This window comes from Aquarana catesbeiana, linkage group LG01 (assembly GCF_042186555.1).
Source record: "Aquarana catesbeiana isolate 2022-GZ linkage group LG01, ASM4218655v1, whole genome shotgun sequence".
NCBI classification, from domain to species: Eukaryota; Metazoa; Chordata; class Amphibia; order Anura; family Ranidae; genus Aquarana; species Aquarana catesbeiana.
The window spans coordinates 218094349-218112616 of NC_133324.1; the positions used below are offsets into that span (position 1 = coordinate 218094349).

Here is an 18268-nt window from a genome sequence, read left to right on the forward strand (position 1 = left end):
GTACACAGGTGCAAGGCCTTTGGGCTTGCTGCCTGGAATTCCAGTCATAATTGAAAAGTTGCCTATGATTAGTATGCTAAATATGTTTAACTTTGATATTATTCAATTTCAGGCTTGCTGATTGGCTCAGATTATACTTTCTAAGCTTGACAATCAGCTGCTTCCTGTTCTTCACCAACAACAGTTTGCATGCTGAGCTGAATTTGGCAGCTCTCAGGCACTTCCTAAAATCGTTTTCAGTTTCTGTGTGAGAAATCAAGCCTAGCTTTCAGTAAGCCTGCCCAGCATCGCCCTCATCCTTCCCAGCCTTCTGGCGACTGTACAGCAGCTTCGCTCTTCCAAGCCTCATTTTGGCTTACAGCTGAGGGAGAGCAGTCATTGTAAGGCTGTAATGCTCCACTGCAGTGTATATACCAACACATGACTCGCACACACAAGGAGGAATCCAGTGCATTATACTGCAGCCTTTGTGTTACACACTTCAATGTTGGATCATGAGTTTTCCGCTTGTCATGCGTTACACTAACATTATAAGGTCAAGTTATGTGGCGTTAAGGTATAGTAGTGTTCATTGTAGACTGTGAGCTGAGATCCCAGAGCACTTCCAGCTACACTGACAGTTCCCCCTGTTTAGTTTTATTTTTTTTAATTCATTGAAGCGTATTTTTTTCCCCAAAAATTGCATTTTGAAAGACCGCTGTGCAAATACAGTGTGACACAAAATATTGCAACAACCGCCATTTTATACAGATTTTTAACTTGTAAGCAACAAGTGTCAGAAAAAGTTTTAGTCTTTAAGTGGTTAAACTGACCTCATTTACAGACCGAAGTTCATCCCTTTGATCTAAAAGAGCTAACTGATACATTGTTTTATAGCGCTGACAATGTTGATAAACATTTGCCGGCTTTTTTTTTTTTTTTGACAGCTGAGTGAGCAGAGAACGCACTGCACTTGTTACATGAATGAATCATGGAAATGCTGTATTAAGCTCGTGAGGGGGTTGAGTCGAGATCACATATATTTTATTTATTTTCTTTAAATGATTAATGGCTGGCTGCAACAGAGGCATGCTTGGCAAATGGGGCATTAGTGGAGCTTGCAGCTAGACGGTCACTTTGATAGCTTGCCCTGCATGAGCAAGGTGACTGTGTCAGTTTAATCTTTGTCACACATAAGTGAATATGTGCTCTGTCCCAGTTATGTTCTGCAATAGGCAGTATTATTGAGCTGTAAATTTGTTGCGTGTGGGCATTAGCCATGGGGCATAGCTGATCTTTATTTTTAATGCTTTGCGTTAGAGCCCAGTTTCCCATTGTGTTTTTTTTTTTTTTTATTCCTCAGGTCTTTGGAGTTTATTTCTAAAAATTCCCATGGCCAGGTTCCATGAATCATCATTGTTTATAGCTGTTCAAAAAACATTGCAATATTTTTCATGCTGTTTAAGATCATAGATGAGTTTGGAATGTGTTCTCCTAACAAAGCTTGCTCTGTTCATATTTGAGATGAAAATGCAATATGATACATTTTACCCCTTGGTATAAAATAGATATACTATATATACAATATAGTATATCTTTTTATTTTTTATATACTTAATATTTTATATCATTGTTTAATTTTGGGGGATTTTATACAACCTGCATTTATCTAAAGTTCTGTTCAGCCTAGTTGTCAGAGCTGTTTTTTGATTGTTCTGATTAGGGCTGAAACAACTAATCGCTTATGCAATTAATCGGTTACTATTTTCATAATCGATTAATTGGCCAGTAACATAATGGGGTTAAAAAAAAAATAAAATGAGCCCTTTATAGTACAAAGAGCAAAAAAAATGAAACCCTTACAGTAGCGATTATTTGCTTTTTTTTTTTTTTTTTTTTTTTTTTTTAAACCCCATTATGTTACTAAACGTCTTAGGCCTGGTTCACACACATGTGTTTTTTTGGTGTTTTTGCAGAAACGCACTACCGTTAATTTACATGGTTTCCTATAGGACACGTTCACATCTATGCTTTTTTTTTCAGCCACTGCGTATTTGGAAAAGGTCAAGGACTTTTTTTTTTTTTTTTTTTTAACGCAAAACAATGCTTTTTTGGTTTAATATACTTTAATGGAGAAGTTGCAGAAAAGCATGTAATGCGTTTTTGCAGCAATTTGTGTTTTTTAACCCCTTCCCGCCGACCGAACGCATATATGCGTACTCGGCTTTCCGGGGTTATACCGGGATGATGCCCGCAGCTGCAGGCATCATCCCGGTACCGTTGTTTTCAGCAGGCGATCGGCTACCCGAGTATAACAACCGATGCGGCTAAAAGCCGCTCGGCTGTTATACCGGAGGAGCGGGAGGGGACATCCCCCCCCCCCCCCTCCCGCCGCCTCCCGCCGCTGTTACCGGGCCTCCCGTGCGATCGGGAGGCCCGGTGTCCGTTCGGCTGCCTTCGGCGGCTGGGGGCGGGCTGGAACAAAGCTGCGAGCGGCTTCGTTCCAGCCTTCTTCTTGTAAATGCGGAAGCGACGTCATGACATCACTTCCCGTTTACTCGGCTGCCAATGGCGCCGAATTTAAAAAAGTACACAGTATTCAGAATCGACGTTTTCGGCGATCTGAATACTTTGAAGTGTAAAGGAGGGATGGGGGGTCTTTTAGACCCCCGATCCCTCCATAAAGAGTACCTGTCACCACATATTACTGTCACAAGGGATGTTTACATTGCTTGTGACAGCAATAAAAGTAAAAAAAAAAAAAAAAAAAAAAATTTTAAACACAATTTATAAAGTACAAAAATAAATTAAATAAAAAAAAAAAAAAAAAAATTTTTAAAGTGCCCCTGTACCCGCGAGCTCGCGCAGCGAAGAAAACGCATAGGGAAGTCGCGCCCGCATATGTAAACATTGTTCAAACCACACATGTGAGGTATCGCCGCGATCGTCAGAGCGAGAGCAATAATTCTAGCCCTAGACCTCCTCTGTAGCTCAAACCTGGTAACCGTAAAAAATTTTTAAATCGTCACCTATGGAAATTCAAAGGTACCGTAGTTCGTCGCCATTCCACGAGTGCGTGCAATTATAAAGGGTGACATGTTTGGTATCTATTTACTCGGCGTAACATCATCTTTCACATTATACAAAAAAAATTGGGGTAACTTTACTGTTTGGATTTTTTAAAATACATGAAAGCGTCACTTTTCCAAAAATTTGCGTTTAAAACACCGCTGCACAAATACTGTGTGATAAAAAATATTGCAACAATCGCCATTTTATTCTCTAGATTCTCTGCTAAAAAATATATATATAATGTTTGGGGGTGCTAAGTCATTTTCTAGCAAAAAATACGGATTTTAACTTGTAAACACCAAATTTCAAAAATAGGCTTAGTCATGAAAGGGTTAATCTGCCCAACAACAAATTGGCCAAAAAAAAATGCAAAAACGCAAATCGCCGCAAAATCATGTGCGCAAAAATCAAAGCTCACAGCAAAAAGCACTGCAAAAACAGATTAAAAACAAACTGCATAGGTGTGTACCGAGCCTTATGCTGGCCACACAGATCAATTTTCAGACGAGAATATTCATACGAAAAATCTTTGTACATTCGCTGAATGTTGTTTGAAATTTTCACTTGTTTTTTACATTCTTGTTTTTAAAAGGAATGTTTTTTTCTGAACGAAAACCACATACACTGTCTGTCTGAACATTCCTTTGACTAAGTTTTCTATTTCCAAATTTTCCCGTCACTGTGGTTGAAAATGAATGTCGATTTGACCCCACTAACGATTAATAAAATCGAACGAACATTCTTAATGACGTTTTTTTTTTGTTTTTTTTTTGTTTTTTTTTTGAAGGAAGACATTGTTTTGTTTTTTTTGTTTTTTTTGTTTAAATAAAAAAATTTGATCTCTGAGTCTGATGATATTTACCAGATTCACCTTTTTTAATAGTGTATATACAGTATGTCTCTCCTCTAATGGTGTGTATATACGTGTTATCTCTCCTCTAATAGTATATAGGTACAGTCAGGTCCATAAATATTGGGACATCGACACAATTCTAATCTTTTTGGCTCTTTACACCACCACAATGGATTTGAAATGAAACTAACAAGATGTGCTTTAACTGCAGACTTTCAGCTTTAATTTGAGGGTATTTACATCCAAATCGGGTGAACGGTGTAGGAATTACAACAGTTTGTATATGTGCCTCCCACTTTTTAAGGGACCAAAAGTAATGGGACAATTGGCTGCTCAGCTGTTCCATGGCCAGGTGTTTTATTCCCTCATTATCCCATTTACAAGGAGCAGATAAAAGAGTTCATTTCAAGTGTGCTGTTTGCATTTAGAATCTGTTGCTGTCAACTCTCAATATGAGATCCAAAGAGCTGTCACTATCAGTAAAGCAAGCCCCCATTAGGCTGAAAAAACAAAACAAACCCATCAGAGAGATAGCAAAAACATTAGGTGTGGTCGAATCAACTGTTTGGAACATCCTTAAAAAGAAAGAACGCACCGATGAGCTCAGCAACACCAAAAGACCCGGAAGACCATGGAAAACAACTTTGGTGGATGACTGAAGAATTATTTCCCTGGTGAAGAAAACACCCTTCACAACAGTTGGTCAGGTAAAGAACACTCTCCAGGAGGTAGGTGTAGTCAACAATCAAGAGAAGACTTCACCAGAGTGAATACAGGGGGTTCACCACAAGATGTAAACCATTGGTGAGCCTCAAAAACAGGAAGGCCTGATTAGAGTTTGCCAAATAACATCTAAAAAAGCCTTCGCAGTTCTGGAACAACATCCTATGGACAGATGAGACCAAGATCAACTGGTACCAGAGTGATGGGAAGAGAAGAGTATGGAGAAGGAAAGGAACTGCTCATGATCCAAAGCATACCACCTCATCAGTGAAGCATGGTGGTGGTAGTGTCATGGCGTGGGCATGTATGGCTACCAATGGAACTGGTTCTCTTGTATTTATTGATGATGTGACTGCTGACAAAAGCAGCAGGATGAATTCTGAAGTGTTTCGGGCAATATTATCTGCTCATATTCAGCAAAATGCTTCAGAACTCATTGGACGGCGCTTCACAGTGCAGATGGACAATGACCCGAAGCATACTGCGAAAGCAACCAAAGAGTTTTTTAAGGGAAAGAAGTGGAATGTTATGCAATGGCCAAGTCAATCACCTGACCTGAATCCGATTCAGCATGCATTTCACTTGCTGAAGACAAAACTGAAGGGAAAATGCCCCAAGAACAAGCAGGAACTGAAGACAGTTGCAGTAGAGGCCTGGCAGAGCATCACCAGGGATGATACCCAGCATCTGGTGATGTCTATGCGTTCCAGACTTCAGGCTGTAATTGACTGCAAAGGATTTGCAGCCAAGTATTAAAAAGTGAAAGTTTGATGGATGATTGTTAATCTGTCCCCTTACTTTTGGTCCCTTTTTAAAAAGTGGGAGGCACATATACAAACTGTTGTAATTCCTATACCGTTCACCTGATTTGGATGTAAATGCCCTCAAATTAAAGCTGAAAGTCTGCAGTTAAAGCACATCTTGTTCGTTTCATTTCAAATCTATTGTGGTGGTGTATAGAGCCAAAAAGATTAGAATTGTGTTGATGTCCCAATATTTATGGACCTGACTGTATATCTCTCTAATGGTATATCTCTTCTGTCTCTTGTTCTCAGAGTGGATTAGCCATTTTGCTCCCTAACCATATAGTTGGTTATTTTATAATTCCCACTGCATAGAGATATTTAAGAATAATTTTTATTTTTAAACTTTACATATTAACCAAATTATACACCACACTTTTTTTAAGGTTATTAATTGAAAAAATAATTCTTAAAGGCCTATGGAAACCTTGCTAATACTGTGTTGTATCCAGGCTACATATGCAGTAATAAATATGGGGTTCTTTTCTCTCTCACACAAAGTGGTGTCCGGCTCTGCGGTGGTCTGACATGCCATTTCCAGGCACTGTTCCAGTCAACAGCGCTCTAGCTCCCCGAGCACTGCTGTTGATTGTAGCAGTGTCGGGAGGGAGAGAGAACATGTCGGACCGCTGCTTTTTGTCAAAAAGAGCCAATGCTTCTATGTGCTGCCAGCACAGAGTTTTTAACCTTTTCTGCAGTACTTACTAGTGCAAAAAAAAAAAAAAAAATCTGTAAAGCTGCCCATACACTGTAAGATTTGTCTTGTTCATCCCCGCAGGCTGAACAAGAGAAATCAAGAAAACAAAACAAATCTAATCTCCACTACGGGCTACTGTATTCTAACAGACCGCATCCACAGCTGTCAGAATACCCAAGTATTGGCTGCATCTGATTGGATGTAGCTGCTGTTCGTCCCACATTTTCCCATCCACATCTTGTTTTTACATTAACAAAATTGCCACTATATACCTTTTTGGCTGATCTGTATACCACAGTTAGTGATAAACTGTAGTTTCTCTAGTGCTGAGAGTTCAGGTAGGAGGAAATTTCCACTGCAGCCTGTATACAAGCCCACATGTGTGATGCCAATATCATGTGACCTGGCTAGCCCTGAGAAAAAGGAAATGTTCTCTCCAGCATAAGACACAACTGAGCATGTGCAGGTTGGCTACACTGCCTATGTTAGCTGGCTTTCCCCAGATAGACAGTGCAGGAGGGGGAGGATCTATGCATACAGGATAAAACAGCCTTTTTACACAATGCAGGGAATTAACCCCTTAAGTTCCACAGTGAGTATAACCAGCCTGCTATGCTGCATATGCAGACAGATTTTACTGTTGTGGGTTTAGTAACATTTTAAGCCTCCCAGCATCCTCGCCTTGAAACTCTGGCTATATTTGGCTATACTCTATGCACTGTATTCTACATCCTGCTAATTTTTACCATACTTTCATGGTGTTTTTTTTTTTTTTTTTTTTTTTAGATCTTAGGACCACAAATCTGTAGGTAGATGATTTGTTAGTCCTTGAAGGCTAACATTTGAGCTTTGCTTGGCCAGTTGTATTATGTACTATCTTCTCATATGGGGACTTGCAGTGGCAATACACTCAGAATTGACAGTTCTGTCGAATTGCAGCTGCTATTACAAAGCTAATTCACCATTATGCTGAATAAACAAATCTTGAGGGAATTCAGCAGAAAGAATGTGACGCCTACGTCCTGGAAAATTTGAGGACTGGAATCAGGGCAAAGTCTGACTTTTAGTTATGGGCAGATATTACAAAAAAAAAAAACGCACACAATTAAACAGTTATGTTTAAACAGATTATTAAATTGAAACTCCAGCCATATGGTTGCCCACAAATCTTCAATCGCCAATACATTTTAGGAGCAAGGTGTCAAGATTTTACTTGAAACATTTTTTATTTTGAGGAATAAAAGTCATATACAAGCTGAATATAAGAGGAGCAAGAGAGATACAGTGGGACATAATAATTACGTAACTCAGTGTGAGCAAATGTGAAATCGAAGAGCCATACCAAGATCGTTTCGGAAAGATGACCGAAAATAAGCATAACAACGAAACAATGGAGCCCTATAAACCGACTACTAACAACCTGTGGGCTATTTTGGACCTCTGGATTACGTCAAAACGGATATTGCCATAGTAAAATCAGGCCAGGCCGGTGCAGACTCCCTCTTCACCCAGTACCCCCAAGGGGATCAAGCTGTGCCAGGAGGGGAATCTAAACCCTGACTCCAACCCCCATCCTACCACGGAAAAGCAGTATATATTGAGGATAATGGCTATTCACGTAAGCATAAGATTACTGTGACTCAGATTTTCGTAATAACCTCTATAACCCAAAACGTTTGGGTATTATAAAATGGGGGAAATGGGATAGAATAGGAGCAGCAGGCTTTTAGCTCAATTCAGTTTGGCTTAACACTAAGGACGAAGGAGATGTCTATGTGGTTTGCCCAGGGCTCCCAGGTGGCCTCAAATTTGTGGACTGAGTCTGATAATATGCTGGATAACTTTTCCTGAGACATTATCCAGAAGATTTTCCTGTGTGCAGCCATTGCCAAGAGTTTCAGTTTCCAGGCCTTGGCAACAGTAAGTTTGGCCACTAGTAGAATAAAGTGGATTAGCCTTCGAGTGGTAGCAGAGATCTTTGGTATCCAGGCATTGAGGAGGGCAACAATTGGGGTCCTGGGTATCTGGCATCCATCAAGCCTGTCGATTTTTAATATTGAATATTTTTCTCCAGAAAGGGCATATTCTAGGACGTTCCCACCAAATGTGGGCCATTGTGCCTGAAAGTTGGCAACCTCTAAAGCATAGAGGGTCTGCTGAGGGATACGTAGAGGCCAATCTGGAGGGTGTATAATACCATCTACAAACTACTTTCAAAATGGCTTCTGTGAGGGATGTATTTAGAATGCCCTTGAAGGAATTAAAACAAGCCGTCTGCCAGCTCTCCAGGTCCCAGTGGAATTGGAAATCTGACTCCCAGGAAGTCATGAAACGGGATTTTGAGGTAGGAAGAGTAAGTGACGAGTAGATGATAGAGATCCCTCCCTTCTGTTCCGTGGCCTGTCCACACCTAAGTCCATAAACTGTGAACCTAGGTGGAAGTGGTTTATCTTTCCAGAGTGTGAAATTTGTCTGAATCTGAAGTGTTCAGAAGCGGGTAGGTCCAACTTACTGATGCAGTGATTGAAGGAAAGAGGACCTGTGGAGGTATAGAAATGCCGATTCGGTACAGTCCATTGTCTAACCACCATTTAAATGCTATTATGTTCATGCCTGGAGGGAAGTCAGGGTTATTAAATGTGACAGCGGCTTGCTTGCTGAGGTCAGGGCCATCGACGTGCGTATAGTGTCCCATAGGGCTAAGGAGTGAGATGAGGTAGGAGCCATTATTGAAGGGAGGATTTTTGGGGGACACCACAGCAAGAAGTCCAAGGTGTGGCAGGGCACTGCTTGTCTTTCTATTTGAACCCAGTCCGGTTTTTCGAATCTGGAATACACTATGGAAAGCTGGGCTAGTCTGGCTGCCAAACAGTATTAGTATAGTTGGGGTAGGCCTAGGCCCCCCCTTTTCTTATGACAATACAAGGTACGTTGAGTAATTTTATATCCACCCTTTCCCCAGGTGAATTTCAGTAACTTGCTATGAAAGGATCAAATGTGGTCACTTTTTAATTAGGATGGTGAGAGAACGGAGCAGGTAGAGCAGTCTGGGGAGCAGTCATCTTTTTATAAAGTGTATCCGTCTTAGCCAGGAGAGGTTATGTTTGGACCAAGTCTTAAGGTCGGATTCGAGTTTATGGAACATAGGGGGATAATTACTAACATAGAGGGACTCTGTCTTGGCTGTCAAGTTAATTCCAAGGTATTTATTGAAAGACTCACTCCATTAAAATTTGAAGGATTTCTGCAATAGGGTAACTGTCTGGCTGTAGAGATACGTTCAGCGCTTGGGACTTGGAATAGTTAACCTGGAGGCCTGATATCTCGGAGAATTTTTCTAATGTCTGGCATAAGTTTGGTAGCGAAGTGATGGGGGGGTGAGGAATAGTAGCATGTCATCCGCATAGAGACCACATTTTTGAGTTTGGGGTCCACATGATAGCCCTTTTATGTTTGGGTTTTGACGGATTGCGATGGCAAGGGATTCAATTGCCAAGGCAATAATTAGCAGTGAGAGTGGACGTCATCCTTGTCTGGTGCCTTTTGCAATATGTATTGGTTTAGAGTAGTATCCCTGGAGGCGTACATGTGCCTTTGGTTGAGAATGGAGAACTTGTATCAAGCCTATGAATCGTTCGCAGAAACCCCATCGCTCAAGAAGGGTAAAGCTATAGGGGCAGGAAACCGAATCAAAGGCTTTTTGTAGGTCTAGAGAGAGTAGCATGCCCTATTGTTTAGGGCCCCCTTCCCATTTAGTCTGGAGTATGGATAATATATCAATTGCTCTCCTAATTTGGTCAGGGCCCTGTCTGCCTGGGATGAGTCCAACTTGATCTTTGTGAATGTAAGTGTTAATGAAGGATGTGAATCGGTTGGCTAGCATTTTGGTCAGTATTTTCAGATTATTAAGGGATATCGGGCGATAGTTGCTGACTTCTTCCGCATTTTTGTCCAGCTTGGGTATTACAGCAATGTATGCTTTATTGAGTTGTGTGTCCATTGGGTCGCCTCGGGTCTGGGTATTAAAAATGTTTTGCTAGATGGGGAGCCAAGATGTTAGTGAATGCCTTGTAATATGAGGTGGAGAAACCGTCCGACTCGGAGGCAGATCCTCCGTTAAGGTCCCTGATGAGTCCTAGTACCACCTTGGTAAAGGGTGCTTTGAGAATGTCTTTATGGGGCATGGGCCCTATACAGTTTGGCATAGAAATCCTGAATAGCCTCTAAAATTTTTGATGGGTTGGCTTTAGGACCTTGTCCGGGAATTCTGATCTTTTGGCACTATTCAAATCTGTATTCAGGGTGACAATTTGGATGCTAGCATGGTACCTATCTTGTCTTTCTGTGTGTAAAATTTGTATTTATTCCAGCGAAAGTATTTTTCTGCTTGTGCCGTGAGAGCCAAGTTAAGTTCTAGCTGGGCTTTATCCAGTTGGACTATTGCAGTAACTGAGGGTTTTGTTTTTGTGTTGGGGCTCAAAGCAATGCGTATTCTTTTTCTGCTCGCTCGATTTCGGCTGTCCTTTCCTATGTAATTTGTGTGTTCAATCAAATTTATTTCTCCCCTGATGAAGGCCTTCTGAGCCGCCCACAAGGTTTCTGCCGAGGTTCCATCAATATTGTTGAATTTAAAGTATTCCTGTAATGATTTCTCGATCATGGTGACTCTGATTTGGATCAGAGAGGAGGGACTCATTCAGTCTCCAGTGCCTCTGTCCAGACTTTGCGGAGAGAAGGTGGATAGTCATTATTACTAAGGAGTGGTCAGACAGGACCGTGTCTCTAATGTGGGAGTTTAAGACAAGTGGTATTGTGTGTGTGTGTGTGTGTGTGTGTGTGTGTGTGTGAATCGGAATATGGTCAATTCTGGCATATGTGTTGTGTGGACTAGAGTAGTGCGTGAAGTCTCTTGTTGAGGGGTTTAGTTCTCTGCAAACATCAGGTAGGCTCTGCTCATGTATTTAGCTATTTTGTGGCTTACTTTTGGGTGGGTGGGTCAGTTGGGCTCCGAGTGGCTTAGATTTATCTATACCTTGATTAAAAGCGACATTGGAGTCACCCCCCCCAGGATGACTGTGCCCTTCAACATGGGGTTACGAGTGTCAGACGTGTAAAGAATGCCGCTTGTCCCTTGTTAGAAGTATAATAGGACACTAGGGCTGGGGAAAAAATCGATTAAAACCTTGAATCGAGTTGAGAAGTCAAATCGATTCAAAACTTTATTTATTTTTTTCTTTTCACTGCACCAGTCCTGAGGCGCTGCGGGCATGAGTTTTTAGATGAGGCCGCGGCTTCGGCCTAGTCCGCGAGGCCGGACGCCGCGGTCTAGGCCGAAGCCGCGGCTTCGCCTAAAAACTCATGCCCGCAGCTCCTCAGGACCGGCGCGGTTTCCAAAGAAAAAAAAAAACTCGATTCAAATCGTGAATCGAGTTTTTTTTAAGAAAATCTCCCAGCCCTATAGGACACCAGGAAGTACATTTGATCCTCAATCATTCCCTTAACTAAAATGTACCTTTTAGTGTCTGAGATCCAGTTGAACTTGCAAAATTTTGAGAAGATGATGGCTATCCCTTTGGTTTTATTTTCTGCATTAGCTAGAGAAGTGGGAATGTAGGACTGTACCGAACCAGAAAATGAGTTTCCTGAAGCATAAGTACATCCAGGTTCATAGATTTATAGGAAGCAAAAACGTTCCTGCATTTGAGAGGAGCTTATGCCCTGCATGCTGTGGGAAGCGACCCTTAGAGTGTTCTGTGTGGAGTTAGCCATGGAGCCAAAAGTGAGGGGAGCAGACCAGCGTGCCCTTTTAGAAAAAACAACATTATAGTTGTGTTAGAAAAGAAAAAATAACAAAGGCAAAAACTGTATCAAGAACAGCGACTATTCAGAAGAGTAACATTAATAGTATATAAATTGACCCTGGCGCCGCCCCCTTGATAGCGAGATCATAGAGTGTGAGATAGAGATATAGATCTATCTAGACCGTTAAAATTATAAATATATATATATATATAATAATAATTTTGTGTGTGAATTGCATTAGCCAGTCCTGCAAGGTGATCCTTTTTTCCAAGTAGTGAAGATTCCAGTTGTTGCAGGAAGCACGAGACGAACTGACCAGCATATTTTAAACTGCCATAGGAATAAAGGGGCGATGACCTCTGACGGGACGTCAACCAAGCCCAAATGGTGAGTGATCTAACATTAGGTTAGGTGAGAAGATCCAGAGCTTTACGGGAGAAAAGTGTTCAGGGGGGGGCCATTGTTTTGTAGATCTTCGTCCCTTCGTCTTGTTCCAGAGGGGGCTCAGTGGACTTGCGGGTGGTGGTCTCTTGGTGAATCTTGACGTGGAGGAGGAAGTTTCCATATCTGATTCTTGGGATATTTTCAGGCTCACTAGTAGTGTTTCTCCTGTTGGGAAGTCACAGGAGGGAAGTGTAAATGTCTTCCACAGTCTGAAATGGGGGGGAAAAGGGCCTCGTAGCGGATGTGGTCCTTCTCAGTATGCAATGGACCTGGTCTGGCGAGCCGAGAGAGGGCCTCCCTAGACCCACAGACAAGGCCCCTTCAGCATGAAGGCGCGCCCTGTCCTATGTCCTAGTGTTCTGACTCTGGTTTCATCTCTGGCCAGAGTGTTTCTTCCTCTGGACAAACTCCAGAAGTTGCATCCTGCGTTTCAACTACTGTTGTCTCGCAGGTGGGCCTCCCTGTGGTCCTGCAGGTGGGTGTTGGGCCTAATGGTATCTACCTTCAAGGCGGTTCCATTTGCGCAATTCCATACAAGCTTCTTTCAAGTGAGAACCTGGCGTACATTGCCAGAGGTCTCTGGGTTATCAGGTCCGGCTGAGCCAGAAAACTGGGAGTCCCTGGTCTGGTGGCTTCGCTCTCCGGGATTTCGGCAGGGCACATCTTTTCTCTCCTTGTATTGGAAAGTGGTCACCACCAATGCCAGTCTGTCCAGGGTGGGGCGGTGTCCTGGGACTGGGTTCTGCTCAGGATTGTTGGACGCTGGAGGAATCTGGGCTGCAGATCGATATCCTGGGACTTCAACCGATCAGGCTATGTATGGATCATGGTGGTCGACTTTGAGGGCCCCGGATCCAGTCGGATGATGCCACGGCGGTGGTCTATGTCAATCACTAGGGCAGAACAAAGAGTGTGTTGGCAGCTCTGACAGTAGCTAGCATCCTCCAGTGGGCAGAAAGCCTTGTTCCGGCCCTCTCCGCCGTATGAATTCTAGGAGTGGAAAAATGGCAGGCGGTTGCCTCAGTTGGCTAGTGTTGGTCCACGGGCGGTCCCTTCATGAGGACATGTTTCGACGGATATGTCTTAGCGGAACGTTACTGAGGTTTCTGGCAAGGGCACGGGCTCATCTAGTGGCTCAGTGGGGCCAGTATATTCGGATCTACGCCTCTCCTCCTCTCAAGTTTCTGCCGTGGCTTTTGCGCAGGATCGAGGCTGAAGGGATTCCGGTCATTCTAGTGGGCCCGGATGGACTTGTTGGTCTTGGTACACCGACCTAGTGTGCTTGGTCGCTGACATCCCTTGGCGACTGCCTCTCAGGGAGGTTCTACTGTCCCAAGGGCCGATCTTCCATTCTGCTTCAGTCGATGGTTTTTGAAGGCCTGGCTGTTATGAGCCAGGTGCTGAAGCTACAACGCTGCTAAAGGTTCTTCTACTTGCTCTGTCCCAGTAGGTGGCTTTTTTGGTTCCTATCACCTCTGCTTGCAGAGTGTTGGAACTGTAGGCGTTACCATGTCATATTTCTTACCTGGTGATCCACAAAGATGAAGTGGTTCTTCGCCCTTGTCCATGGTTCTCTCCTCTGATTCCTTTTGATTAAGGACATTGTATTGCCTTTCCTGTGTCCCCAGGTCAAAATGTCCTAAGGGATTTACCTTACATGCCCTGGATGATCACAGGGCCTTTTCAGAGATCAGACTCACTGTTTGTGATCACGGACCGGCCAGAAAGGGGGCTGTCTGCTTCTTCTGTGACCTTTCTAGATGGCTCAGACAAACGGTGACTCTGGTCTATTCTATCAGGGGTTGGCCTTGGGATTTTTCGTTCAGGAACTTCGGAAGTGCTGCCATTCATTGCAATTGACAGGGGTGAAGTAGGAGTGATGTATACAGCGCTCCTACCCCGCCCCAAAGATGCTGCTTGCAGGACCTTTTTTCTGTCCCACAAGCACATTGTCCCAGTGTAAAGGCGCTCGGGCTTTCACACTGGGGAGGCATGGGAGGCAGTTTTCAGGCGCTATTTTTAGAGCTAAAATGCCTGAAAACTGCCTCCGTGTGAAAGGGGTCTTAGTCTGGCGGATTGGATGATCGTCTGATGGAAACGTTTCCATCCGACCACCCCATAGAGAACAACGGGTTTGTCTCTGCACAGTGAGCGGACACAAACCTGTCATCCACCTGCTCAGCAGGAATCCAGCTGAGAGATCCCCTGCTGAGCAGGCGGATGCACGTTATGAAGTCCGCCCCGTGTGAAAGGGGCCTTGGGCATCAGTAATTTTTATATAGAAATGACTATAATGCATTTAATCTTATTTGGGACTTATTTGGTCACCTTTGCAGCACTAACTAATATGAATGATGAGAAATAACAGAGCAGACATGGGAGCTACTTTTTTTTTTTTTTTTTTTTTATATAAACTACAAATGATTTCCTCTGCAGCTCAAGTGGTAAACCCAATCATATGCTTGTTAAACATTACATCAGCTGTGGAATGGTTTACTAACACATTGATTTTTAGATTTGCAGCAACGAAACTTTAATTACTTCCACATCATTGCTGGTATACAGGTAAAGTTCTTTATAATGTAGAGGAAATTCATCATTTCCTGGACCAGAAAATGTCGGCAAGTTTTATCTAAAAAAAAAAAAAAAAAAAAAAAAGTGAACAATACTGGAATACAAAGTATAACGTACCTTTTACTAAAAGTGTTTATTGACCGAACATATGTCTCAAGTTAACCTGTGCTTTGCTCATGTAGACCTGCTGACTTCCCCAGAGGCTTTGTTCACTCATTCGTGGAAACGAAGTGACATACTTGGTACTTCTGGGTATGGGGGAGCAGTAAACTCCCAGGTAGAGCTGCAAGATTAGTCGTCAAGAATCGTTATCACGTTTTTTTTTTTTTTTTTTTTTCCGTTGCGATTTTGACAAAAGTGTTTCACGATTTTTGCTATGCAAAGAATTCTCTCTGCTCTTTTGAAGCCCAATTTTACGTTGTGAGAATCGTGATCTTTTTATTCTAAGCAAAAAAATTGTGATTCTCATTTTGGCCAGAATCGCGCAGCTCTACCCCCACGTGACAGCAGCACTGTCTGGCAATTTGGTCACACAAGTACAAAGGTTTGTCACATGGGTCAGAGTGTTTGCTCCAGGTGCCAATATGTGCAGGTTTATTTTAAAATGCAAGGGAAAAAACAGCATTTTTAATCATGTGTTTTTTGTTTTGCTAGGTTACAGTTTGGTCATTCTAAGCTGCTCTCTTTTGATGCCCTTAAAGCGGCAGTAAAGCCCACTTTGTGATTTTTACCTACAAGTAAAATGTAGGTAAAATGAATATCTCCTAAACATGCACCGTTTAGGAGCTATTCACCCTGCGCATGCGCTCTGAAGGTCCGGCATACCTTGGTGGAACCGAGTGACTTAATCGCGGCTCCGGCCAATCACACAACCGGAGCGTGCAAACCTGGAATTAGACCAGGGGATGGTGACAGCGTGCCGCTTGAGGGCTTCATTCTAAGGTACGTATTTCATAATGTGCTAGTAATAAAACATGATTCAACAAAATAGCAATTGGTGTCATTCCTTGTGTATCAGAATTTAGTAATTAATTAAAAAAGATGGTGGTCCTTTTTAATTGACAGATGTCTGATACTTGATTATTCCAGATCACTTACTCGTGGAGTACTGAAGGCAAACTAAAGCTGGATAATTTGGCCGGTTCAGCAGGAGGCAGACAAATTTTAGTACATGTATACTCCTGTCTGTTCAACAGAAGCTGTCCTAACGACCGCCTTCTGTTGAACAGTCCTGACATAAAACCAGCATTTGATCAGCACATGCAGCCAATGGCTGCAGTGCTGATCTGTGTATTCAGACAGGGTGAGGGGAAGGTCCCAGCTGTCAGAATACAATAGCACATCGGGGGGGATCCCTGCATTTACATAGTTTGTGTTGATGCGGGAACTTTGAGGTTTTCTTCTTTGTCCAACCTGCTAAATGAAGAAACTGCTTTAAACTGACCATTGGTGGTTTGTTTTTATTTTTGTTGAGCGAGAAGGCTGAGCGAAAAAGTGAACAGATTTCTCAATTCACACAAAAGAGGTGGATGAACAGCTACATGTGGATCAACGTTAGTCTGGTACATCTATGGCCTGCTTAAAAATGACATGGAGTTTGCACAAAACCAAATTGGCAATGGCAGCTTCTACTGTAAATTCCTCCATAGGCAGCTGCCTTGTGCATATCGGGAACTATGTGTATAATGTTTGTATTTTCTTTTTTTGGCCCTGACAAGTTTCATTTTGGTTATTTGTGTATTGTCTATCTTTCAGCTGACAACACTTGGGAACCTTACTCCTGCTAGTACCGTGTTTTTCTGCTGTGACATGCAAGAGAGATTCCGTCCTGCCATCAAGTATTTTGGAGATATTATAAGTGTGGGCCAGCGATTAGTAAGTTACTCAAAGGACATGTAATATGTATGTGTGTATATGTATGTGTGTCTGTCGACAGATCGATAGATATAGATAGATCAATATATATCTATCTTATGTGTGTTTTGCCATAGTCCAGACTAAAAAATGCTTTTCTTTTTTCTTTTCAAGAAAATTTTAAATACAGATCACTATTCTTAACCACTTGCCGACCGCCGCTGCCGATGTACGTCCTAAGTTTGGCGGCGGATATCGTTGTTATGACAGCAGATAGCTGCCATAACCCGATATCCCAGTTTTCAGTCGGCTTTCAGATAAAAGTGGTCTCTGCGGCGGATTCGCCGTGAGATCACTTTTATCGGTGGCGGAAGAGGGGCCCCTCCTCCGCTTACCAGAGCCGTCAGTAGCGGCGGAGGCGATCGCGTCTGTCCTCTTGTTGTGCCTGGAGACGACTGAGGGGAAGATGGCGCCCACTCGTCTCCATGACACCGCAGGGCGTAAGCAACGTCACTTCCAAAACGTCACTTCCGCCCATACTTCTTAAAGGCACATTTTTTCAATGTCATTTTTTTAATGACTTTTTTTTTTTTATTGCATTTCAGTGTACATATAAGATCTGAGGTATTTTTGACCCCAGATCTCATATTTAAGAGGTCCTGTCATGCTTTTTTCTATTACAAGGGATGTTTACATTCCTTGTAATAGGAATAAAAGTGACACAATTAAAAAAAAAAAAAAAAAAAAGTAAAATAAATAAGAAAAAAAAAAATTATTTTTAAACCCCCGTCCCGACGAGCTTGCGCGCAGAAGCGAACGCATACGTGAGTAGCGCCGACATATGAAAACGGTGGTCAAACCGCACATGTGAGGTATCGCCGTTATCGTAATCGAGCGAGAGCACTAATTCTAGCCCTAGATCTCCTCTGTAACGCAAAACATCCTGTAGAATTTTTTAAACGTCGCCTATGGAGATTTTTGAGGGTAAAAGTTTGAAGTGTGACATGTTGGGTATCAGTTTACTCGGCGTAACATTATATTTCACAATATAAAAAAAAATGGGATAGCTTTACTACTGTTTTATTTTTTTTATTCAAAAAAGTGCATTTTTTCCAAAAGCCCGCTTGTAAGACCGCTGCGCAAATACGGTGTGAAAAAAAAGTATTGCGGTGACCGCCATTTTATTCTCTAGGGTGTTAGAAAAAAACCCATATATAATGTTTGGGGGTTCTAAGTAATTTTCTAGCAAAAAAAACTGTTTTAAACATGTAAACACCTAAATTCCAAAACAAAGCTCATCCTTAAGTGGTTCAATCCAGCAAACGGGTTGAGCTATGTGACCATTTTCTTCCTCCTTCTCTCCTTCCTTTCTTAAAAAAATTAAAAAAATTAAGTTTAGAGACTTAAAGTGAAGTATGGATATACAGTATATAATGGATGTAATACCAGTCTAGCCTGCAGTGTTAG

At 42.3% G+C, this 18268-nt stretch overlaps 1 protein-coding gene across 2 annotated transcripts in view; it reads left to right on the forward strand.

Moving 5' to 3' along the window:
• The window catches only part of ISOC1 (isochorismatase domain containing 1), a 72868-nt gene that overhangs the window by 22314 nt on the left and 32286 nt on the right, over window positions 1-18268 (forward strand). For both annotated transcript variants that reach the window (XM_073625093.1, XM_073625101.1), the window contains exon 3: window positions 16703-16822. In XM_073625093.1, the coding sequence (XP_073481194.1) occupies window positions 16703-16822 (120 nt within the window). The remainder of the gene's footprint in view (window positions 1-16702; window positions 16823-18268) is intronic.